The 26,635-nt window shown below is 45.6% G+C and overlaps 4 protein-coding genes across 6 annotated transcripts in view; 2 read left to right on the top strand and 2 right to left on the bottom strand.

Annotated features, from left to right (window-relative positions):
- Positions 1–17,923, bottom strand: part of LOC125761204 (metallo-beta-lactamase domain-containing protein 1) — an 89,555-nt gene extending 71,632 nt beyond the window's left edge. The window contains exon 1 of the mRNA XM_049422126.1: positions 17,798–17,923. The gene's annotated coding sequence lies outside the window, so the exon portion shown is untranslated. The remainder of the gene's footprint in view (positions 1–17,797) is intronic.
- Positions 182–25,941, top strand: LOC125761190 (uncharacterized). 3 transcript variants are annotated; one of them, XM_049422097.1, is made up of 9 exons: positions 182–355; positions 667–918; positions 20,620–21,942; positions 22,023–22,513; positions 22,605–22,740; positions 22,820–24,496; positions 24,567–24,713; positions 24,782–24,938; positions 25,023–25,941. In XM_049422097.1, exons 2-9 carry the CDS (start codon positions 881–883, stop codon positions 25,287–25,289), a joined length of 4,236 nt encoding a protein of 1,411 aa, XP_049278054.1. In that variant the 5' UTR covers positions 182–355; positions 667–880; the 3' UTR covers positions 25,290–25,941. The 3 variants fall into 3 exon arrangements, with proteins under 3 accessions (XP_049278054.1, XP_049278055.1, XP_049278056.1); XM_049422098.1 differs by having other exon boundaries at positions 182–411; XM_049422099.1 differs by having other exon boundaries at positions 201–262.
- On the top strand, positions 13,173–16,532 carry LOC125761202 (pyruvate dehydrogenase [acetyl-transferring]-phosphatase 1, mitochondrial). The gene is made up of 3 exons (XM_049422122.1): positions 13,173–14,884; positions 14,991–15,299; positions 15,382–16,532. The coding sequence occupies exons 1-3, from the start codon at positions 14,756–14,758 to the stop codon at positions 16,348–16,350; spliced, it is 1,407 nt and encodes a 468-aa protein (XP_049278079.1). The 5' UTR covers positions 13,173–14,755; the 3' UTR covers positions 16,351–16,532.
- Positions 25,703–26,635, bottom strand: LOC125761207 (uncharacterized). The gene is made up of 2 exons (XM_049422129.1): positions 26,315–26,635; positions 25,703–26,247 (listed from the first exon to the last, which is right to left on the bottom strand). Exons 1-2 carry the CDS (start codon positions 26,536–26,538, stop codon positions 25,980–25,982), a joined length of 492 nt encoding a protein of 163 aa, XP_049278086.1. The 5' UTR covers positions 26,539–26,635; the 3' UTR covers positions 25,703–25,979.

The raw sequence follows: 26,635 nt of genomic DNA, 5'->3' as shown, positions 1-26,635 counted from the left end.
TCAGCGCAAAACAACAAAAAGCACACCATACCACCGCACGTGCACAAACACATTAACGAGATTTAACCGTCCAAAACCAGTTCGCTACCATCGGGCGTGCGCGCGCGCGCAAACGCGGGTGAGAGAGTCTGCATAGGGTGCGAGAGTAAGGAAACCCACCCTGTGCCGTTACGACTTTTGATTTCATAAAAGCACGATCAGCACAACGCACCGCAGGCCAGTCGCTGAGAAGCCGTTGCGGAGTGTGCACCGTGTGCCCAAAGTTAGTCCCGTTCTGCCATTGTTTTATGTTGTGTTTCCAAATTTAGACAAGCGCCACAGTGAGTTGTGGACGGAACGGGAGAAACAAAGTACGGTGTGTAAGGATTTGCCCGTCGAGGCAAACATTAGCCTTTTAAGTTGCTGTAAAGTGTAAGAAATTAGTAACACAAGGAAACCGTGACTTTGCTTTATTGAGTGCATTTTAGTGTTTTTCCGCAAGTGCAGTTTTCTAAATGAAAATTCTTACCTCGTGAGCAGTGTGTGGTTCGTTTAGCAGCGGGTTTCAGACACATGTTTTTGGCAAATGCGAAAGTGAATTGTGTGAAAATTTATAAGAAAAAAAATATTCTACCTACCACTTTCCTAAATTTATATATTCTTTTTGTTTCCTCTTTTGATTTTTAGAGCATTTTGAGTGTTGATATACAGAGTGATAAGTGTTTGCAAGTGATACGCTGTAAGGTTACGGCTATAAACCATAAAACTCGAATACAAACTCGGCAATAGGTTTCAAATTACAGATCGTGTAACTGTAGTGTACCTTATGTTCAGTTTGTTGTAAACCGTGCGCCTTAACAGCACACACACACAAACACGCCGATCGGTGAACGAAACGAAGATGAATCTTATCACCACAACGACAGTCCGTTCAGCAAGGTTGGTTGTTTTTTAAATAAAAATAATTTTTCATTTTCTCTCTAACAACGTGTCTCTGCTGCCGTGCAGTTGTACGAAAAGATGTGGGTAATTTCGATTGAATTTGAATTTCTAATTAGTACCAGCATAACAATTATATTTGTTTATTACCGTATTTACATTAATACACTTTCGTTACAAGCAGTTAACGCCTAAATTTATGCAATGTAAAATGTAAAACTCCAAAGTAGTGTTTACTTTGCCATTGTGTTTTTTCTCTCTTAGTTGTGAAATTTTATCTAGTTTTCGAATACAATACAAAGTTTTTTTAAAGTGATGTAGTATAGTGACCAAATATAATAATCTAGATAATTTTAACTCCCAATCCTATTTCTCATTTTCCCATCGTGATCAGAATTATTGAAGCAAATTAGTCTCGCTTCTTGGAATTAATTTGATGTTTGCAACTTTGCAAGATTCAACCTGATTAATTCGATGCTGCAATTAGTCCAAATTGGCAAACAACCAAAACACAATGAAAAGATTGCCTTCGTCGCAGTTACAAGTTCTTGTGACCGTTGTGATTGTTCTCACAGCGATTATTTTGGAGGTGACGTGATTTATGCACTCCTCCAATTTTTACACAATTGTACAATATGCATTATGCACCCGAATATTACCACCGAAACTGAAAAAAAAAACATTATTTGCCCGGCGTTACATTTTGTCATTCCCAACCCTAGTCCGCCTACGCAATGCCAAAATTCAGTCGAACTTTACGAAGGGCAAAAGAAACGCACTTCCTTCTGATTTCACGTTGATTGGACGGTTTCAAAGCTTAAATCATTGTTCAGCGGGAATTCTTTTTTTCTTCTCGACAAATGCCGCCAGTTTTTTACAGCTGCATAAACTTACGACGTGTTTTTTTCACATCATCACAAAGTGCGTTGCCGGTTCATCTCACGTACAACCCCTCGTTGCGCGCGTTGTGCCACTTCGTTTTTTTTTTAGATAACTTTTCAGCATCGACAAGTTGCACGGATGATGTTTTGCACACCTTCCACCCGCAAAACCAGTGGGTACACTCTCATCTTATGTCCAGTCTTCTCTTCTTCACTGGTTTACCGTGTTGCGTAAGGCCTCCAAAAGGCAATTGCAGTGATGTATATTTGGACTTTTCCGCCTCAAAGTTTCCCTACTGTTTCGCGATGCGTGAGACGCTGCAGTGTTGAACTAAGCACGAATTTGGCGCATTTTGTAGTGAGCCAGTAAATAAAATTAAGAAAAAAAAGTTTTTTTTTGAGTGAAATTGTTAGATGTATTCCATAGCAATACAAAATGTGATTCCAATACGCCTAGTCCATGATTGTTTTTTTGTTGTTTTTCTTAAAGCTAAAAAGAAATACAAACAATTGGCTCGAAACATTTATAACTATTGTGAGATCAATGTGCTTTCTTCGTCAATACATACGGACAGTTAATTTTTTTTTTTGCCATCAGGGTACAACAATTTATGTCCATTTACAATTCCTCCAACAACTTTCGGACAATTTCGCTTTTCATAGATTCATCGAAACAATCAAAACAATATAAAATCACCACAAAAAGGAACAGCTAGAAGAAAAAAAAACAAAGCCCACGTTTGTAGGCAGCCGGCACGAATTCGCGATCGTAATCAACTTCATTTAATTGACACCATCTTTATGGTATCGATCGAATATGGCTTCGGTTCGCATGATGGTTCCGTACCAATTAACGGATTATTTTGACATGTTTGCCAACGCATCAGCATAAAGAAAAATTTTAAAAGAACAATCTTGTGTCTGAAAACACGGACCTTTGTATGCACGCAACGGCTCACATATTGACGATCGTTGGCGACACTGGCTGTCCGAATGGGGAAAAAAGATTCGATTGGAAGTGCTCGCAAACCTGTTAGCGGTTGTCGCTAACTGTGCCAGAGAGGATTGCTTCCTATATACAGCTTTTTTGTTGTCTTCCTGAACACAAAACACCCTCCTTCCCAAAAACGAACCCTGAAGGCTCGGGTTTATTATCCAATTCTCGACAGGAAGATACCTACCGAACAACTTGCCTACCTACAGGACCGGTCCAGACCGAAATGACCCGAAAGACCTGTTGTTGTTGTTGTTGTTGTTGCTCTTACTCCATGATCGTTTGCACGAACCACAAATTATTGTACGCTTCCTGCACCTGCTGCGGGAGCTTGACCGATACTGCCACAAAGCACGATAACCAAGGAAAGCAAAAGCAAAAAAAAAAAAAGAAACACATTTTGGCGATGGTAATAAATAAGCCTCGGAATCAGAATCCATTCGCAACACAATTTGCAACCATCCAGACGGTGACGTAGTGCTGCATTTGTCCACGTAATAGCTCCATAGCGCTTTGCCGGGTCCTGCATGTGCTTACGACGTTCAGGATCCTTTCGCTTTACCGTGGTTCGTGGCTCATTAATAAAACATAAGCTTTCCCGGAGACATTCGTCGACTGTGCCCCCCGCCCCATTAATAACCACAACCACGAAATGGTCGAAGATAACTCCCTTCCCCGGTTACGCCACGCCAAGCCGCCAAATCCGAACCCAATTTATTATGCACCTAACGGGTGGGGTGGCGTTTGCTTGTTACGATTTTATTTCTTTTCTGTAATGCAAACATAACCTACAACACCGTGAGCATAACTTACCTGCCCAGCGTCACTGTATCGAACATGTGTAACGTGTTGGAGCGTGCCTACCGTTTTGAAACAGGTAGCCTCAGTAACACCATAAGCATGATAACCGTCAAGGTATAAATACGTTAGCGCGGCACTGCAACACCTAAACAATCATTTACACTCCTCTGTCCGCTAACCAAACGGAGTCGAATTTAGGCCACCCGGATCCGTGCTGCTTTCCCGGGCCGGCATTGAACGACATTCATATTTGCAAACTATTTTGAAGGGCAACGGTGAGCTGGCCAAGTATTAAGAGACCCTCGACGACACCACTTACGGTGTTGGAGATCAGACGTGACGAAGCTTGCAGACAGCGACTTGCAACTTCCATCGAACGGCGCACTCGATCGAGTGAATCACCCGTGTCAATTGTATTTAGCGTACAAAACAGGACATTCCGTTACAATAACATCATTCTACGTACCATTAACAGATAATCTTGGGTTATTTTTACTGTATCAGATAAATTCTGATGAATTTTAATGAACAATAATAAACGAGAATGCGGAAGAACCAAATTACGTCAGGTTTGAAGGGGTTCGTCGCTTAAAAAATTCGCGTCAAGTCTTTTGTTCCACACATGAGAGATTCTAAGTCGGTAGTGTAGATTTTGCTAAGAACTTTGTTTGCTTTATTGCAAATAAGCTTCATGAGTAATAATAATCACGCCGGAAGCATGATAAAGATCGTTTGTCTTATTAAGTTGAGGTTTATTAATTTTTTGACTAATAAAAAAATATAACACTTTGCGAGCGAAAGTACGTTGTGTCACTCAATGCGCCAAAAAGCAATACGATCCGTGCGCGAGTTACCCACCATAACCATCCAGTCTACTTTGTATGTAAAAGAATCTAAAAAAAACTAAAGTCCCATACCAAACAACCTCGACTATCCTGCGCATATTAACATAATCCGCCGCGAAGGTGAATGAATTCGGTATGTAACTGTCTGTGTTGGACATTCCACATCCAACACAATTATCTGTGTAGTGCGATCGTGACCGGTTTGACACGAAAACCTGCCAAACCCCGCGAGGCGAAACTTAGAATCTTTGTCCGTGTTTTTTTTTCCCCTTTTTTCGTTCCTGCCATCAAACAGATCATCTAGCAAAGAGGTGCTCGGATCTTCGGAGTGCGACACTCCGCGACATGCCGGTAAGCTTGCGCGATCGCGACCTGATCGCAGCTGTGCTTTGCCGTACGTCAGTCAGCCGAGCAGCTGTTGCAATGGACGCTCCCACGGAAATACTTAGCACGCTGTTCGCAAACGAGCATCGCATTAGAATCCATCGTTCCCTTCTGCCCCATGCACCCGGTGTCCAATTAACATCATTAACCTTTTTTTTCCTCCGTGCGCTCGTTATTCTTACCCTTTCCCCCAACGCGCCGGATCAATCGTTTTGATGTTTTTGCTTTTGAAATCTATTCCAACATGCAACTGGGAAGATGCACTTATCGCAAATGAATGCGAATCGACTCTCTGGCTAATCCCGGATTCTGACACAAATGGGGAGATTTTCCAGAATGCCCGTTTTTTTTTGTATTTTTCATTTTCATTTTTATTTTCTACATCTGTGCGATGCATGATTCCGCGAAAAAAAACACCATCACACACGACAGCGCCTGTAAGGTGAGAAGCGTTGTGCGAGACTGCGACACGCCACAAACGCCGAAGATCCGGGATCGTAACCGGGATCGCTCAGGTAACCCGCGCACCACAACCCATAAATCTTCACCGTCCCGTTTTGGTGTGGAGATAAAAATTGAAACACTTCCACCATAATGCTGGTTTCGGTGGAGGAGCGATTATTTTTGGTAACCAAGCGCTAGGGCTACGATTTCGCCGCCGAGGCACCCTGTAGGGCAGCATCCGAAACGGGTCTTGCCGTGCTTTCCGCCACGAACGAACCTTGCGTTGCGGTTTTGTAATACGCACGTGCAGAAAACCGGCTCCGGTTTTGTCACCTCCAAACGAACGTTTGACAAGCGTGCCGGATTGGGGCGGTGTGGGCCGCACGCTTACGTCGTCAACCGCTGCCCAACCGACCACCGCTATGGCTGACATCATCGCCGTCATCTCTTCGGTGGTTTTTCTATCACTTGCTCGCAACCCTTTTGTTTCGGTTTTTCGATTCCATCGCCATATTTCACTTTCTACTCGTGCCCCCAACGGATAGCGATCTTCGTACATCTCTCGCCCTTCCCAGACACCCAGGGAGGTTGCCAATGAGCTGTCAAACGCGAACCGTTCCGACCGCTGCTAAACTGTCAAACCCGTTCGCCATCACGCGGGCTGCATTTCCTCGTTTCATCTTTAATTAACATACAAAGCGTGTGGAATGGTAGATGGAGTGCAGTGTAGCGGGAGGATTGTCACACACACACACACACAGGGACAGTTGGTGATCTTCGCGCGTCACACCGTGCGCGGTGCATGATTGATTGCTTCGATGGAGGAATACTGACACGACCTTAGCGTTTCGGCGCATCAGTTGGCCGCTGCAGTACCAAGCAGCCCGGTTAGGGTTATCTTGTGTATGAACTTGAAACATGACAAATGGTGACATTAAACACCTGGCACTTCCAACAACAAACATCCAGCTTCAAGTTTGACGTGCGGAAAAACAGATTTATACAAATTAACGCAAATTTGCAGCGATATGTTATTGTAAAGAATTTTATTTTTTCCCCCAATCCAATCCAACACACTGCCTGCAAGGTTGTTGCTCCTTTGCACGATTCGACACCCACGATTTTGCCACAAAAACAGCACCAACACATAGCAGCAGAAAACCTGCTAGACGGTGGCAGGCGGATGCATACCGGTCGTCACCGGCTGCAACGAAACCGTTCAAGGAGAACCGGTCCGGAATCGTGCCGAAGATGAGCACAGAAAATGTCTCCGTGTCGCAGCGGGCACAGTTTTTGCATTAAATTCGTCTTCTTGGTCGGTGCAAAAACTACCAATTTTGTGCTTCAATATACCTCTGTCGGTGGATTTCTTTCGTTCTGAATGGCGTAGCTGTAAGTGCTGCAGACATAACCAATTAGCACCAGTAATGAGACAGTTTAATTTCAGTTCTCACCTTCACACCGATTCCGAAACGTGGAATTGTATGGATAATTTAATGTAATTAGTAAGCAATCGCTAACATAAAATAGCACAACAACTGATGGGAAGGTTTCACGCTTGCTCGATCGTTGATGTCTTTTGATTCTGTCGTTCGAACAGCTCGTTTCGTACATTTTATTTGAGACACAAACAACAAAGGGTGTTTATTTAGAAAATAAACAACAACAAAATGGCATAACTTTTTCTGCCGGCAAACAATTCGCTGTTATCACGATATTATTTAACCGACACTGTCAACTGTTTTGATACTAAAAAAAATCAGTCAAACAGTAATAAAAACAAAACCTTCACGACATCTCGCTTCATATCCGGCGTTACACGATCCGATCGGAAGAAGTTGTTTTCCCGGTGTTATAAAATCTTTCTCTTCTTTTTTTTTACACCCAAACGTTCCTCCGATTTGTGAACGTTACGTTGCATTGGGGCGGGATGAGCGATGTGAGCTGTAGCATTAAGACACCAACCCGTACAGAGCTCACAACCCGATCGGTGATGTTTGGAAACGGTGAAAGAGCTTCATTTCCTTTCGTGATCGACACACACACACAGACAGTAAGAAACTCATCACGTTACTCGATCGGTTACCAGCCTCGTGCGTGTTCGCTCTTGGTTGCAGATGAAGTAAGTCCGTAGCACTACGATCGAAAGTGAATGTAGTGCCACAATGCGTGAAAGTGTGCGTCCGTCCCGTGTGTTTTGTTTTGTGGGATGGATGCTGGGAAGCATGTGCTTTCGTTTTCCGCACCTGGTGTTCGGAACTGATGCCGTTCGTGTGTAGTTTCATTTGAATATGCTAAAGCCTACCGCGAATGGTTACGTTTTTGGCGTTGTTAAACATATTTAATATGCAATACAACTTCAAACGCCCAACCCCTAAAAAACACTTAAACGTTTAACATCAATTTCGATATTTTATTACCTTTAAGCTTATAATTTTCTCCTAATGATCATGACATTTTCCAAAAATTCCATTATAATCGCTAAGCTTTAGCTAGCTTCATGAACAGCGGGAACGAGTTTGGATACGAGAACGGGCAAAAAAACAAAACCAAAATCCACAAAGACAAACTTGCATAAGTCACACCTTCCATCACCCCCATTTATGCTCCCTCTTCTCCTCACCCACACACACACACACTCAAGGCACACAAAAATGCATCATTTTAATGAAGTATGTTTCCTTTCTTTTCTTTTCACCTCCAGGTCAGTATCGGTGTCATGTAGTGGTGTGTACGGATTGCAGCAGCTAGCCACAACAACTGACGTCAACAACAAAAAAAAGGGAAACCAACCCCAAGACCCGAGGTTGTTTGCAGTTTGTGTATCTCCTTGTTTTTACACAATTATGAGTGATAATTTAAGCGCGAAAGTATTCACCACTTTCGAACAACTAAAACAATAGCTGTTTAAAAATGCCCGTACATGGAAGATAATGCTTTTTTCGGTTGCATTTCCGGCACCCGGTGGAGAAGTTTTTTTTTTTTATTTTGGGGCGAGCAAACACGTCTCTTTGCATCAAAATAAACACAACCAGCTAGAAGAGAAAACATGCCACCCACCCGAAAAAACGAAGCAAAGCAGAAGAATGTCCCATTCAGCAGCAGGAACAAGTACCGACCTACACGCGTTGCGAAGGGTTTATTGAAAATGAAAGTTCCCGAACTCGCTCTTGTGCGAACGTTCCCGAACGATCTACTTCTGGTGCGATGGTTTTGCTTTTTTTCTATCCTTACTTTTCTTCTTTATCGAACAAGCTTTTCACTCTTGCGGGGGTACAGATCTTCTTCGTACTCGCTTGCGTAGGGTTTTGCTGTTGTGCAAAACTTTCTCCACCACCAACAGACGGGCTCGGCGCTCCAGAAAGGGTAATTCTGTTGACCTTCTCTGTAACGCTTCAGACACAGCACAAACACCCACCAATGGAGGTATTTCTAAACGGTTTTAATAGCTGCATCCGGTTCAAAGAACTTACGCATCTAAACACCACAAACACTGGTTAAGTAAATTCAAATGACCTGTATGATAATTTAAAGACTAAATTGCAAACCATTTGATTTGCATGCACACAAATTTGTTTGTCTCCATGCACCTTCCTAGCGTCCGCATCGGTCCCCCGGTTTGCCAAAATGTTTACCGAAGGTCGTGCCGATTTCGAAATAGCCACGCAGGTTCGAAATTCCTCTCCATTCCGGCATCAACTTAGATCGCTGCACATTTCGGTCTTTTAGCGTCCACCGCAAAAGACGACTCGATTATTGTATTTTTTTTGTTTTGGCGCCAGCTCGTAGCCGGACGGATTTCACCATTTGCCGCTTTTGCAAGCTCAAACTGGCCGGATGGTTTAACCCTGACACCTATGGCTTCGCAGTGTTGGTATTGGTGATGCGAACCAGCTACTGTTCGCGGTGAAGTGGTTTGTCGAGAAGTTCTGGAAGCTATTTTGGGTTTTTTAAATGATGAAATGGATTTCTTAACGATTGCGCCCAAATTTATGCAATGTATGCAGCATTTTCGTATTAAGAAACTAATTTGCTGTTGCATTTTTGCATCACCAACCACCAATAAATCAAGGTTTGCTGTTTGAAAATTTAATCTTTTTCTATTGCAAAAACTTTCCCTTTCATCTTAGCCGATCAACTAAAGCATGCACAAACCGAATTCCACTCCCCCGAAAAAAAAAAATCAAACTCCTAACCACAATCGGGCGGTTGAAACCAAAGCGGATCGGATTCGGAAACGGTTCCCAAGGCAAGTCGAAATCTTGCGGAATCTTCGAACTGCACGTCCGATTGAATGCATCACGTTCCCACGCGGCTTTGCCGGTAACTACACTATCGTGTCGATCCATTACCCGAACCCGGCGTGTCTATTTGCGCTGATTGGAGAGCCTGGGAAATGTTTTGCGGTTTCGAACCCAATAATAATGGCCGTTCGAGCTGCATGTAAACGGTATAAGAAAAACTTCACCCGAGCACATCGCTTAATGCGGAAGTTACCGATTTTTTTTCTACCTTTATCGTGAGCTGGGAACAACAAAGTAAAAAAAAAAAAACATGTGTTGGCTTAGTAGCATGATTTAAAATATTCATACTATTTCGCATTCGCCGCATCATTGTAATGTACACTTCCTGATGGAATGAAGCGTCCAACACTAACACACGCTTGGCGATCTACCCTAAGGAAAAATCGCTGAACTGAGTCAGCTGTGTAATGCTAAGTTTTTCACCACACCCGAAAAACCACACAACCATTTATGGTTCAACGATGCACCGTGGTGGAACTTTGCTTGCTCGGACAGCATTAAAATCGGTCTCGCCTTCGGAACCATCTTAGCGTGTCAGGTGCTGGTGCGTGTATGTGTGATGAAGGTTTTGTAACGGAGGCGGCACGATCACCACGAGCTAGTTAATTGCGTGGAAAGCGATTAAAAATGGTAGGAAACTCGAGATCGATATGTTGAACAATGATAAATATTTACAAACAGTTGCGAGCTATCTTGATTTTTTGTAAAACTGACTTGATAAGATAAAAGGTGTCAATGGCCGAGCGTTGGGTGGGTGCGTTGGATCGAGTATGACCTGCGTGAACCTTCGAACAGGTCAACTTGAACACGGAACACTGAGTTAAAAACAACGGATTTACAGCAAAAAATGTTACTAAATCGCTTCATCATAACCGATTCGTAATTTTATTGCCCTTAAACTTATGTTCTACAGCAATCCTTAACTCCTCATATGAATCATTAAATTTTGCAACCTCAAAAACTAAACCCCTTCCGGCCATGGTCATCCGTCGCCGGTCCAGACGCAAACTGCATTGTTCGTAAATGTGGCTGCCAGTGTTTATGGCCAAAACAAATGCACTCGTTTGATGCGTCTGCTGCACACACGCTTACGCCACCACCATCACGCTTGTGCACAATAATTACGTGCAGAGCTTACCAACTAATGTGTCAATTGCTACCTGTCCTACTGAACCGTACCGTGACAAGGGTGTACGAGACAACGAGAGTGCAGGGAGGGAAAATGTATACAAAGTGTCATTATTGCATTCGACCCACTGCACCAGAAACCGTGTGTATGCGTGCCGAAAAAGGGACGATGATTTCGCTTTCGATAAACGATGCGACTGCATTAAGGCGTAGACGACGAACCCTTCCATGTCGTACGGTCGTGATGATTTAGATGGAAATCATCAGCTGTGAAGTGTTTTCAAACGTGCTCGTTTAGTGGTTTTGCCCACACATAAACTAATAGCCTTACCTCATGGAGTGTACCAATGGAAAAAGCTCTGATTGAACCAACTTGACACGAGAAACAACAGACACACTTTAAATCTCTTGATGCACCTTTGGTAGAGGTAAAAGAAGTCAAAACCCTTCACCGCATTCGAACGATCACATTAGGGTTCGAGTTAGGAACCCTTCGAGTTCCTTTAGTTTGAATGATTGACTATTGTGTTTAAGAGGCTTAAGCTGATTTCTGTATATAGAGCTTTCGATTAAAAATCTCGCAGAACAACAAACATACGACGAGGGTCATTTGGTGAGCGTGTGTGTAGCATAAAGCTTTTGAATTGATACATTAATCGAGAGCCGATGAATTAGATTTGATCGTTTTATTAGGTCAAAAGAGCTGTACTTCAGCCTGCCCGAAAGCACACCCGTTCAAGGGAATCACTTTTATTTGTAGTACCCGTCTAAATGGAATCGATCTACTGAGACCAATTGTGCACAAGGGATTCAAGAAGATTAATTTTGTCCCCATTTGTGCCACGTTGGAACAATTTTAATTATTATCCGGCATTTTCCCACAACGAACAACAAATGGAGGTTAAGTTTTGAGAAGGCGAACGGAAAAAAAATTCATGTACCATCATCCAAAGGTCGTAAGAATCGCAACGAAACGATCACCCAACATAGGATGAGTAATGCACCGATGGTATAAAATCCAAATCAATTAAATTCACCAACTAATGATGATGATGATGATCGCATCAACTCAGGAAAACCCCCCTTTTACGAACCCATGTTTTTGCACTCGAAGTTCCAGGAATGTGACAATGAACTTTTGGGCATCCTAGAACACTAACGACAGAACCAACTTACGTCCAACGTGAGTACGATGTTTTTGTCACGAAACACTTGTCTCACGCTTCCACTTACAGGCCTAGTGGCTTGTCGATGTGAAGTGGTGCGCAAATAAACAGCGCCAAGACAAACATTACATCTTGAGCACTTGGGACCATCGACACTGGTTGGTACATTGTTTGGGATTGAAGATTTGCATACTTATCGACACGCGTTTGTGTGAAACTCTCATACACTGGCATGCTGTCAAAACGATTACTAAAGATTAAACTATACGGCATAAATTGCGATAGTGAGATCATCTGTTTTGTTTCTTCTTGCGAATTATCTGCCACAAAGATAGTATCATCCACCTTTGAAGGGTTCGTCGCCTGAATAATGCATTCCTTAACGAGAAGTCTTTTGTTTTATATTCGATGTCTCTTGCATCGAAGCTTATCCGTAAATCATTCCAAGATCCGTACCTCACACAATGTAGCACAGTGGAGAACCGCACAATCAACACCTTCCCAAACCTCATTCATAATTAACCAACCAGGTTGATGATGATTTAATCAAACAGGGATGGTAAACATGCATTCCCTAAGCCCTCCGGTAGCGGGCTTCCCGCCTATCAGTGCTCGTGTGCCAGAAGTCACGTACAACGACGTATCTCGACTAGCAGGAAGGGGTAGGCAAAACTAAACATCAATAAGAATTCAAATTAGCATTCCGCGACATACTCGTCAACGCGCTTACACAGACATCAATGCTATCCCTAGCGGCGAAAGTACAGAAGCCGGTCAGGGTCTGCTGTAGTATACGGGGAGTCAGATATCTCGTGGGCACGACCACGGTGACGCGCTTGCCGGACGATTTACGATGCCTGTTAGAGTCATAAATTGGCAGCTGCTGCGAACTGCAATTCTCATCACGAAACTCACACACAATGTGCGCCGGTCTTCTCATCAGTGTCCCTTCGGCGTCAGAAGATGACTCTATTCAAGTCACCCTGGCACGAATGGAGCGTGACACGAAGGCGCAAGTATGGCGTTAGATAATTGTAGTCCTTCTACGATATCGTCCTACTATTGCTGGGCTCCCAACAAAAGCCGATCGCTCAACGTCACCGATCGTTTGATTTATATTCTTATTCACACTCGCGATCGAACTAAGCGACGAACGTGTTGCACCATTCCTAATCCCAATCCTTTAGTAGACGTACACCTGGGACGATCGTACCAATTTACTTTCACTTTTTACCGACCAGATATTATTGGGTGCCACTGGCACATTCTTGCCTGCACCTAATCGGTCCCCTAAGGGGTCTTTGGGAAATAGGATTTATTGCCGCATATCTTACCGCGGGTCATATCGCTACGAACCGTTTATCTACTCCAGTACGACGGGGGATCAATTTATCTAACGCACCATGAATGATAAAGGTCAGCATTGTCTCGCAAACAGTCAACAGCAATGATCGATACGACAAAAACACGGCAAAACAAGTTGCTTATTTGCACAAACTACACAAATCGCTTTAAAGCGTCCAAAAAAGGGAAGTTCCCAGCTGGTGTCATCAATCACGATCCAACCAACCCGATCAGATCATCTTCCAAATGAAGAATCTACGAAGGTCATCGAAGTGGGTTCTGTTTGCACTGCTTCTTCATGTCATTCTCATCGCCTCCAAGCACCAGAGAGAACACCGATTCCGATTACGACAACAGAACTAATATTCTCCACAGGATTGCCACATGTTCCGTTGTTTCCTAGTGTTCCGGCAACCATTGTGTACTCTCCTTTTTTATACCCGTAATTCAATTATCACGCCAATCAAGCTACGGATTCTATCGCCATTCTGCAGCAAAACCCAAATAACGAGCGGCTTATTATCTCACTCCAGCTAAACGATTCATCAATGTTTGTACAGAGCCTTCACGCTAATGGCGCAAAGCCGTGATTTTCATTCATAGTACCCCGGGGGAGCAACTCATCCAATATTGAGTTTTGTATCCTACTATCTGCACTTTTTACCGCAGTACTGATCTTTGCAAAGCTTTACACACACAGCGAGGCCATGACATGCGAATTTTGCGGTGAGCAAGGATCGCTCGAGCAAATGTCGAGATATATTCACCTCGCGGTAGTTTAGTGCGGTATAATCCAAATTAATGTCCGGGATCGGTTTTAAAGTTCTTTTTAACAGACCAGTTATAACTGGACGATACTTGAAAATACTGCGAAAGGCAAAACTGCAACATCCGGGTCCTGTGGCGCCGATCTGATGTCCGGGATGAATTTAAAAGTTTGAAAGCTCGCTTTAAAATGAAGGAGGTTTTTTTTATTTAATGTTTTGTTAGTATAAATATGCTGAACGATATTCGACTTCCGCGAATTTCTCCGGAATAGGTTAAACAACCGATCGTTAATAAGTTCTTCAGTCAAACTTAAAAAGTAATTTAATAAAAACTTAAATTAGATGTTTGAAAACATATATTTTGAAAAACAATTTCGCCTATTATCGCCCTCTGCCGGCAATCTTGCATTCGAGCGAAAATTCAAACCGAGCGAAACCAAAGCGAAAAGTAAATGTCAAACCGAAGCGCACGTTTGTTTACGTTCTGTACCGATTACGTTTTTCTCATTTTGGTGTGCCATTTCATCGCGAACGAATGTGGAAAGCAAAACACAGACGTACGGGGGCCGGAACATAATTAGGGCCATTAAGCTACAATAAACTATTTTTATACCACGGCCATTCGAAACGTTTTTCGTGATAAGCAAGCAGTGATTCGTAAGCAGTTTGTTTCTGTGCGCGGTACAAATGTAAGCAGAAAGTTAGTGAATTTCGTATCCGAATCTTCCAACCGAACAAGAAGAAGAGCAGCAACCGAGCTGTAATTCCTTCCAGCCAAAATGTCGAACTGGTCGCCAAAAATCCTCGCCATCCGGATTCGCTCGTTGGCGACAACGTTCAGCCGGAGCTATCACCGTGCCAGTGCACTCCACCGTCCGACCGGACCACCGAAACTTTCGCCATACGATGTACGTACGAAAAAAGGGAATCTGGTTTCTGGCATGGTTCGCAGAAACAGGTTCCTTTAGCGAATTACCATTTTGTTTCACGTCTCGCTTTTCCCCGTCCCCGTAGGTAAACTGTATACTGCGCGCGAACGAACACACGCAAGAATTTTTCGGTGGATCCGTTAAAAGCTACGACTCGAATCAGCTCGCATCCAACTCACCAATTGAAGATTCACGGAGTGAAGCGAGCTGCGTGCATACGTCCGGTTTGCTGGTGGGGATATTTGATGGCCATGGTGGACCGGCCTGTTCGCAGGTGATAAGCAAGCGGCTGATGCGCTACATTGCTGCCTCGCTCGTGCCACCGGATGATCTCCGCCAGCATATGCTCGGCGGTGCGCAGAGCTTTTCCTTCCTGAGCTGCCACAATGATAAGGCAAGAGCATTGGACGCGCTGGACGCAAATTAAACGATACTAACGCATATCGACCGGGATATTTCGGGGTTATTCTTTGCAGCTTGAATTCGTGAGCGAAATCAAGGAACTGTACGAGAAAAGCTTCAACCAGTTCGCGAACGAGCTTACCAACACTACGCTGGCCGGGTTTCAGATGCATCAAACGCTGGAGAATGCTTTTATCCGGCTCGATCAAGACCTGTCCCGTGAGGCGATCGAAATGCCCAGCCTGCGGACGATGTCGGTAGCGATGAGTGGTGCGGTGGCGCTGGTGGCACACATTGACGGGCCCCATCTTCACGTAGCATCCGTTGGTGATTGTTCGGCCGTGCTCGGCACTGTCACCGATACCGGCCAGTGGGTTGCGAAGAAGCTAACCAACGAACACAACTCCGACAACGTTGGGGAGGTTCGTCGTCTGCTCAGCGAACATCCCGCCACGGAGCGGGACACGGTGATTCGTGGCGAACGTTTACTCGGTCAATTAGCGCCGCTACGTGCAATGGGCGATTTTCGCTACAAGTGGACACGCGAGCAGCTTGAACAGCTCGTTGTGCCACAGTTCGGGGAGCAAGTAATGGCGCCATACTACCTCACGCCACCGTACCTGAGCGCGTGTCCGGAAATCACGCACCACATCCTAACGCCCCGCGACAAGTTTCTGATCATCGCCAGCGATGGGCTGTGGGATACGATGAGCGCGATGCAGACGGTCCATCTCGTCGGTGAGCATATGTACGGGAAGGCGTTCCTGCAACCGCTCACCCTACCGAAGCAGGACATTACGCTGGGCGAAATTAGCCAAATGTTGAGCACTCGAAAGGCCGGTTTGCAGAAGAAACCGCTCGATCGCAATGCGGCGACCCATCTCATCCGGAATGCGCTCGGTGGAACCGAGTACGGTGTGGAGCACTCGAAACTATCGCACATGCTATCGCTGCCCCAGGACATCGTCAGGTTGTTCCGGGATGATATTACAATAACGGTCGTGTACTTCGACTCGGAATACCTTCGCAACTGTCCCACATGATGGCGGGACGGTGATTGTGCCGATCGTGCGGAAACTGCTTCACAGGAAACGAACCAACCGGAAAGCATTTAACACACCACGATGATGATGGCGCACGTTTAGAAGCGAATCCGCTCAATGTCGAGCCGGATTCATTTCCTTCCTATAAAAGGCTGGCCTTTTTTTCGATGTCCTAACGCTCAATTCTCATCATCTTAGCACCCCGATGAGTCATTCACAAGGAGAACCGGCATGCGGACGCACATGTGCTTTGTTTTGCTGTATTTATGTTTTTGTTCTGAAAATGATCGTTTACCGCGCGCGTACCGATTAAATCGAATCCATCACGGGACATGTGTGTCATGCCGACGACCGGTAATCACACAACCTCTGTTTAGTTAGCCGTGTGCCGTGTGTTTGTGTGCGTCTTAAAGACGAGATTTATTGCGGAAGTGGGTTTTTTGACGTGAAATATTTTAATTTTAAAGTTTTATTTGTTGATTTTTTGTAGCTAAACAAAATAAATTAAAACTAGCTCCGAAGCCATCTTCATCTTATATTCGTTTCGCACCATCATTTCAAGCCCATTTATGTGCTTCCTTCGGTGTCGTTCGGTAACCGGCTGATTGATGTAATCTACCTCGGTTGTGAAGGTCACATGCCCTCACAACTTAATCTGACGCTCCGTACGTAGTTGGCAATCCTCAAAAGCAGCAGACACAACAACGATCGGTAGAAAACAAGCTGAGGGGGATCAGCAATCCGGAGAAAGTGGTTCGTGTACCATTATTACGCCATATATTGCTCATCAGCGCTCAGCGTGTTACTCAACGTCAACCCCTACAAACAGCCGGCGCCATTTGGGGGTGGGTAGTAGAAGAATCAAACCGAACCCCGAAAAAGTTCCGGCTGATAATCGTCGGACAAAAGGCAAAATAAATAACAAAAAAAGTGTGTTAATTTACGTTGCGCGATTTGCGACGAACCTGTTTGCCGGAGGCATATTACGGACCGTGCCCACCCCGGTCCTAACACCCTGCAGTACGGTAGGGTGTGTTCCTCCTTTCGCCGCTTTTGGAAAATGGGGAGGGGGTGTACAAAATAAATAATAGCCCAAGAAACTATGTCTTTCCGCTCGAGTAACCTCTAATGCACAATATCACGGAGGTGTGTGTTATGGGGTGACCGATCATGCATCGAAACCGCTGGCCCTGCCACCGGAGAAGGTGTCTAGCGTCCGCCTTTACCTACCCGGCGTAGGCACGAAAGTGAAACCAAAACATAACCTAATTTCCAACTGCCGTCGTACTTGATCGTGCAAACGAATGGATGCCGTAAGATCGAACGAACCAAACGGTACGGTATGCGCATGATCGGAAGCAGAAGGTTGTGGAGAAAACGCTGGAATAACTTACTTATGTATGTTTTTTTAATTATACTGCTACGTTTATAAAATTTCAATACTTACATTACGCAGTATGGCAGAACACAGTAAATGCACTTCACTTAAACCACTTTTCCCGGAAAATGTATGCACGTGGAGACTTCAATGATACCTAGATCAATTTTCTCAAACCGGCAACCGAAACATGCTTTGACACACAGTGTGACCAGAACTACCGATTTATCTGTATTCCTACCGATTTTTGATTAGCCTACCGATTCACAGACAAGCACCCTGAAACTACCGATTTTTCAAGAATCCTACCGAAAATCACAGATTTTTCTTAATATGGGTGAAGAAATCATTAATGTCATGAATAAATTGTCTACAGACAATGAAACACTGAATGTTTCTCCCGAGGTTTGGCTCTTTTTGTGTCGTTGAGAACGACAAAATTCACAACATTTCAACATTTCCATTTACCCTGCGAACACCCCCCCCCCCCCTCACACGTATTAGATGAAAAGAACATGAGGCGAACAGAATTAGGATCATACCGACAACTACCGATAATTTTTTTGCTTTCCTACCGATAACGAGGAAAACAATCTGGTCACTCTGTTGACACATGTAAACAAACCAAACAGTCACAGACAAAAAAATGTCACATTCAATCGAAACCACAATACAAAAATATCAAAAAACGTGTTTTTTGTTCAAGAAATCTATTTTAACTACTTTCGATACGTTGTGGATCATCTAAGTTTCATTTAATGTCTCTCAATCATCATACAACCATGGAGCACATTACACTCGATAGCTTCCAAACCAAATCCGGCTCGAACTGGAACGCAACAAAAGCAAAATCTCACTTCCACATTCCCGATGTGACACGCGTGTGACGATTCCACCAAGGAATTTGCTAAAACCATTTGCGTAACGCCATTTTGTTGACTCGCGCGCGCGCGCGCACGTTAAGCCTTCGCGCATTGCTTCAGGTCGATTCCGTCGCCTGCGAAATGGGAATGGGAATCCATTCGTATCATTTCAACGTTTCTGCTGAACGACGGGTAATCAAAGTGTCTTCTTTTCCGTGTCCAGCGTATTTTGCCTAAGCAGAAAAGGTCACCCACACATTGGCGCAGCACATTCGCAAATGGGTTTGTGCCTTGCGCGACGATCGTGCGAGGATCGCTGGATTAATTCACGTTTTGCTGCATTTGGACGGACGGACAGGAATGCACAACGGATCCATTCAATCCGGTATGGTAAGACCTTTCCGCTTGATTAGATATCATCACTGATGAGATGCCATCAATTTCTGCTGCACAAAGCAATTTTCACGTTGGTTGAAATGATCGGATGATCGTTGTTTTTTCCTGACATGCTTTTAAGAGCGCGGCTAAGACGTTAGATAACCATCGATAAATCAACGGTCGATCAAATGCTTCTGCAGTTTTGCAAGGCCGACATCAGCTCCAAACATGTGGCTTTCTTTCTCAATCTCGCTGTTGGCACGATCAATAAATTACGCACACAACTTCCAACACGATTATTGTTTGTCCTTTACCCTTAGCGACATCTTACCGCGGAACATTGATACTGCGCGCCATGTGACATCTTCCGAGCATTAACCAAATCAATACAAACATGAATTCTTGTGGTTGGCAAATATCGACCTCTGCCTCTGGCTTGTGCTGCTGTCTACACCACGCCATGTTTGTGGAAACAACTGGTTTTTCGAATGTTGATAAATTTCAATTCAAACAATAAACCTCTCTGTCGCCTGTTGGACATACAGCGACAAGCTTTACCAAAACCTCTCCAGAAGACTTTGGACAACATGGCACTTGAAATGAGATGGTCATTAATTTTACAAGTCAAATAACGAATAAACCATGCGACACACTGTCTCGATTTCCTTTCCTTTTTACGAGCAATACTTGAGAAAGGAAATACAAGTTTATGGTTCTGACGACCATGGGTAGGATGTCCAGACACGCACACCAAAAATGGACCGGTTTGCGATACATAAATTACTACCACGGTTCGCCCGGAGAAATCTATCTCGAGCGAATTATATTATCCTGGAGAGTTCTTATTGCCTAAGTGCCGGCAATATTTTGGAAACTGCAATAAATGACTTCTCCTAAGCAATCATATGCAATCATATCAAGTCAAGAGAAATTTAGTCCCCAACAAAACGATCAGTCTCCATAGTTTTCACTTTCATTCCATGTCGGCCGGTAAACAATATTGCTCCTAATTTGTTTAAATCGCGATCATGGCATCATCGACTGTCCCAAAATGAACAGGAATCTGTTCATATTTTTAGCAGAAAAACAACGAAAACAGGTCTCATCGCTAAAGATAGCCAAAGCCAGTTAGGAGCGCAAGAATGTTGCTATCGCATAATGATGACACCACCCCTAAACCGGATTGTAGCATTATCATTCTATTGAACCTTCAAGCGCCACCGGTCGCTACACGGGGTGTGACGATAATCGACATTCCTTCGTGACATCTCATATCTACCTTCCCCCACGTAAAAATCCACCTGTAGCGCGTGTTGATCGAGGTTGGACGACGTCGTCCATCTTGGCGTCGAATCACGCCACATTGCTTGATGATTTCTTGACCAATCAATTAAATATTTAAATTATTTCCACTCCGTAATCGCAATAGCACGCTTTATCGTTTTCACTCTCGGAAAGCTCTCGAACGTCCAAAAAAACAAACCGGATCAAAAACTCTCTCTCTCTGATGATCTCTGACCAAAGAACGACATTTTATCGACAAGACCACGAACCATATATATATCGCGTCATTGACCTTCGATAATCGTTTAGCCTTTTTAACATAATTGCTTTGTTTGTTTTTCTGTTTCTGAATTCCTATCAATGTAGGTACCAACTATGGCGCCTGGCTACATGCGGTCTCATACTACTAGTCCTCGCACATTCCACGGCGGGAGCCGATCTGAAGGAACGGGCCCGTTCCGCTTTGCTGCTGGAAAAACCGAACGGTTCTGCTAGCTGCCAAGTCCAGCAACCTTTACCCTGCCCACCGAGCAAGTTCCGTTCAGCGTCCGGCGAATGTAACAACTTCAATCACCGTTTCTGGGGTGCCCGTGGTGATCCCTTCATTCGGCTGCTGCAGCCAGACTATGCGGACGGCAAACTGAAGCCACGTACATCGATCGGATCGCATGCTCTGCCCACGCCCGACTTCATCGTTAATCAACTGCAGCTATCCGTCGATGAGAAGGCCATCCATCCACACATCACGGCCATGCTGCCGGCCTGGGGACAGCTGCTAGCGTACGATCTCGTGCAGATCTTATCCCCGAATTCACGCTACCGCTGCTGTCGCAATCAAACGCAAGCGGACGAGACACAGGACGACGTCGTGCAGTGTTACGTACGGATGGGTGAAGGATGTCGCGAATACAAACGATCGATCCCATCGCACGATTCTACCAACTGCGAGTTCCACTATCGCGAACAGATGAATGCAGCTTCCGGCTTTCTGGATGGATCGGGATTGTATGGTACTACTGAGAAAGAAATCCATGCATTGCGAACGTTCCTAAACGGCAAGGTAGACACCGGTGCCTGTCTGCGTTGTAACGAACCGGGTGCTATCGGTGCACTGCACACGGTACTGCTCAAGGAACACAACCGGATCGCCGATCAGCTCACAAAGCTTAATCCCGAGTGGAGCGATACGACACTGTTCTACGAGACGCGTCGCATTGTGATGGCACAGATTCAACACATCACGTACAACGAATTCTTGCCCATCCTGTTGGGCAGCCAGATCACGAACAATCCCGATCTGCGGTTGGAAACCGGTGGACACTACAGTGGGTACTCTAGCGCAAACCGTGCCGGCATGTTTGCCGAGGTGGCCGTCGGTGCTATTCCAGCCTTCCTCACGATGCTACCCCCAGACATGTACAACGATTCTATGTCGGCCGAGATTTTGCTGTCTTCGCCGGCCATGCAGCAAACATTCATTCCGGACCATGCAAGCTTCAACGACGAATGGACACCGATTTCGCTGGCAGTTCATCGTGGACGCGATCATGGCGTACCGGCGTACCACAAAGCGATCAATCTGTGTGAAAAGCGCTTTGGAAAGCCTTTCGGCACTAAGCTCAGCTTCGACGACATGCAATACTTTGGACTGGGACAGAGCAAACGCGAGGTGTTGGAGAACATGTACCAGTAAGTTTCGTGTTTTAAATTTCTATCGGTGTACAATGATCTTACTAAATGATCGTTTGTCTTCTTTGAAACTCCTCCAGGGATCCGGAAGATATCGATCTGTTGATTGGTGGACTGATGGAAACACCTGCCTTGGGAACAGTGTTCGGACCCACACTAACCTGCCTGTTGGCCATCCAGTTTGCGAACATGCGTAGCAGCGATCGGTTCTGGTACGAGAATGATCTTCCGCCGTCCTCGCTATCACTGCCACAGCTGCAAGCTATACGCCGGGTAACGCTTTCCGGTTTGCTGTGCGAAACAAAGGACGTACTGCGGGCCCAGCCGAAGGCATTCATCCGCGAGGATCCGTATCTGAATGCGCGGCTTAGCTGTGAACAGGTGAGCGGGCTTGACGTTACAGCCTGGCGCTCGGAACAGGACGACGAGGTGGAAGAGTACATGCAGGAAGAACAGCCAACACCCCCCGAGTTCGAGGAACTCAATATGGATCTGATCTCAAGCGCAATCAACAAGGCCAAAACGAAGCTCAACGAACGCAAGCGACAGGAATACGAAGCGTGGGTACGACGTAAGTAATCTCGCATTCATGCGCGCCTTTGGAGGCGCGAAACTGACATTAATCACACTGTCCTGATTTGCATCTCATTCATCATCCACAGAGGGAGGCATTGATGCCAAGTCTCCGGACGGGACGGCCGCTTCCTTCAGCAAAGCTAACCGAAATGCATTGATCATCGCCAACACCTCGCTGTTCTACGAACTGGCCACGAACGAGATCGTTAACTCGCTGCACACGTAAGTAGACATGTTTCCATTAGGATGTCCAATGTTTTGTATAATAAGATCGATTAATTCAACTTCGTGTACTCTCCAGTCTGCGACGTCGCAAGCGCCAAGTGTTTGACAATAATCTGGGCGGATTTACCAGCGACGACTTCAGCAATGCGCTTCAAAGCGTGGACGTCAATCAGTTCATTACGGGTTCGATCTCGCCCATCAATCTGGAACCGCAGTGTGAAAATCTGGAAGCATCCTGTGACACGACGACACCGTTCCGTACGCTAACCGCCCACTGTAACAATCTGCGCAACCCGGAACTAGGTCAATCACTTACCGTGTTCGCTCGACTACTACCTCCAGTGTATGATGACGGAATTTCTCAGCCACGATCACTCTCCGTCACCGGTACACCGTTGCCGAATCCGCGGTCCATATCCTCGCTAATTCATCCGGATATTTCCAATCTGCACACGCGCTACTCGCTGATGGTGATGCAGTATGCACAGTTCCTTGATCACGATCTCACCATGACACCGATCCACAAGGGTTTCCACGAATCGATTCCGAGCTGTCGATCGTGTGACTCACCCCGTACCGTACATCCGGAGTGTAGCCCATTCCCGGTACCTCCACGCGATCACTACTATCCGGAGGTAAACGTCACAAGCGGTGAACGGTTGTGCTTCCCGTCTATGCGCTCCCTGCCCGGTCAGCAGACACTGGGACCCCGGGAACAGATCAACCAGAATACGGCCTTCCTGGATGCATCACAGATCTACGGCGAGAACGGATGCATTGCGAAGAAGCTGCGCGGTTTCTCGGGTCGTCTAAACTCAACGATCCATCCAATACAGGGTAAGGAATTGTTGCCCCAGAGCCCGGTACATCCCGAGTGCAAATCACCGAGCGGCTACTGCTTCATTGCGGGTGATGGACGTGCCTCGGAACAGCCAGGCCTAACAGCGATCCACACCGTATTCATGCGCGAACATAACCGCATCGTCGAAGGACTGCGCGGTGTCAACCCACACTGGAACGGTGATCAGCTGTACGAGCAGGCACGACGTATCGTAATTGCCCAGAATCAGCACATCACCTACAACGAGTTCCTGCCACGCATCCTCAGCTGGAACGCAGTCAATCTGTACGGTTTGAAGCTGTTGTCGCAAGGCTACTACAAGGAGTACAACCCAACCTGCAATCCCTCGATTGTGACGGAATTCGCAGCGGCCGCATTCCGTATCGGCCATTCGTTGTTGCGTCCACACATTCCACGGCTCAGCGTGCAGCATCAACCGATCGATCCTCCGCTACTGCTGCGTGATGGATTCTTCCGCACGGACAACTTCCTACAACCGGGACTGGTGGATGAGATTGCACGTGGTCTCGTGGCGACACCGATGGAAACGCTCGATCAGTTCATCACCGGCGAGGTCACGAACCATCTGTTCGAGGATCGACGCATTCCGTTCTCTGGTTTCGATTTGATTGCGCTAAACATTCACCGTGGCCGTGATCATGGTATTCCTTCGTACAACAACTACCGCGCACTGTGCAATCTGAAGCGGGCCCAGACATGGGAAGATCTTGGTCGCGAAATTCCACCGGAAGTAATCGCTAGGCTGCGTCGCATCTACGCTCACGTGGATGATATTGATCTCTTCCCGGGCGGTATGTCCGAGCGTCCGCTACAGGGTGGACTGGTTGGACCAACCTTCGCCTGCATTATTGCCATCCAGTTCCGACAGTTGCGCAAATGCGATCGTTTCTGGTAGGTGTAGCGAGGGAAGCAAGGGAAATGTGTGTTGTGGTTCGTTACTGATCGATACTCTTTCCTGCAGGTACGAAAACGAAGATCCAGTTGTTAAGTTTACGGAGCAGCAGCTAACAGAGATCCGTAAGACGACGCTGGCGAAGATCGTTTGCGAGAGTCTAGACATTACTGGTGATATGCAGCGTGCAGCTTTCGATCTACCAAGCAACTTCCTGTAAGTAATGGACTTCCCGCATTGGTTGGACCACATCTTCATTGTTCAACTTTCTCTCTCTCTTTTAGCAATCCACGCGTGCCGTGCAGTTCCATGCCACAAATTGATCTCAGTGCGTGGAGGGAAAACGTCGTCCAGGGATGCCAAATCGGAGGCAAGAACGTGAACGTCGGTGAGTCGGCCTTCCCATCGCCATGTACGAGTTGCATCTGTACCAACGAAGGGGTAAGTTATCAGCGAATAAACTGTACTTTTTAGCATCTTTTGGTTGGTACTTACTATTTCCCTTTTCTTCCCCATACTAAACAGCCCCAATGTGCATCGCTACGCATTACCGACTGTGCTCAGCTTGCCCGTGAGTGGCCACGTGACGTGATTCTTCGGGACGACGTCTGCAGTGCACAGTGCGGACTGGTGCTACAGAACGCCTCTCCTCAGGGCCGTAACATTCCGATCAGCTTGCGGCCACCTCCTCAGCGTGTTGCACGGTCCCGTATCGTTCAGCAGCAGACGGCCACGGCACCGTTCACCTTCCAGGGCTTCCAGTTCCCTGATCTTACACAATTTATCGGTTAGAAAGAGAAAGATAGTAAGCGGTGCTATTGCCACACGTGGGCAGGAAGCACCATTTTTTTTTTTGTAAATATTGAGCGGCCATAATTGATAGTTTCTCTCACACCTTTGCTAGTTTATTTTATTGTTCAATTACGAATTCACCGAACGTCGAACTGGATCGATCGGTCTTCTCTACCGCGTAACTGCCCTAATTCGACGATCATCTCGTCGTTAGTACGTTTTTACCACTATATCTCTATGCCACTGCGCCACTCCTTAAGTTATATTCTGCGTTAGGACTTGTGAGATAGACAGATGAGGTGCGATCCCAGTCCTGTTCCGTGATCCAAATGCGTGAGCAGAACCTTGTACTATTTACTATTACTTTTCGCCTTGGTACACTGTACACTGTTTTAAAGCAACGAACGAATACGTTCGGTTACACAATAAAGCGAACAAATGTTTCGAATGGAAGAAGATGATAATGGTTCAAACCGTATGTGAGACGGAGCAGCATCAGCTAGTGATCTAAATGATATGTAGGCATATATTTACTATGTGTAGCAAAGATTCGTTCAACCGTAGGGTTGTTAGTCTACGAACGAATATGGTCCTGTAGGGACAGCGTCGATTTAAACTATAATAAAGTGTAATACAATTTTCTGACTTAAAACGACCGGTTGTATGACTGTTCGCTTTGATATACATCCATTACACGTCCGTTGAAAGTCCCAGCTGAGCGAACAAGTTGCGCGACAAAAAGCGATACAGATCGCGAGCATCTTCCGCACCGAAGTACCCCGTCAACCAGTTCTGTATCGAACCGCCAGCTATCTTGGAGCTGAGCGGTTGGAATGTGAACGAATACATCAGTAGACACTTGGCAACCCGCAGCTCGGCACCAAACTTTCGCAGAAAATCACCGATCAGTCGAAACAAGTAGATGATAATTTTGACACCACCGACAACACCTGATGTCCTGCAAAAAAAAGGAAGAACTAGTTGATGTAAAGAAGAGAAATATTTTATGGAATCGTCTTACTTACATGCGTGATGAAAGGGAGTCCCTCTTAACTGGCACATTGGACAACGCAGTCTGCGACCCCGATCCACCGTAATGCATAGAATAACGCTTCAAACTGTTCCACCGAGCCACTTGTGTTGGAGGTGATTCAGTCACCGGGTTAGTAGTAAGGCCACCGTAAGTATCGTTTAAGAGCTGTCCTGCACAAAAAGAGATTAGCAATCCTAAAATCCACAGTACGGCCATCCTCCATTGATATTGTTGACACGTTTGTTGCGGTCGTGCGTTACGAATGTACTGAACACTGCTATGTTCGGTGCCTCGAAGGTCCCATCTTGTGTCC

Source organism: Anopheles funestus, chromosome 2RL (genome assembly GCF_943734845.2).
Source record: "Anopheles funestus chromosome 2RL, idAnoFuneDA-416_04, whole genome shotgun sequence".
NCBI lineage: Eukaryota > Metazoa > Arthropoda > Insecta > Diptera > Culicidae > Anopheles > Anopheles funestus.
The sequence above is the reverse complement of the archived record's forward strand: the minus strand, read 5'-3'. Positions and strand labels throughout refer to the sequence as shown.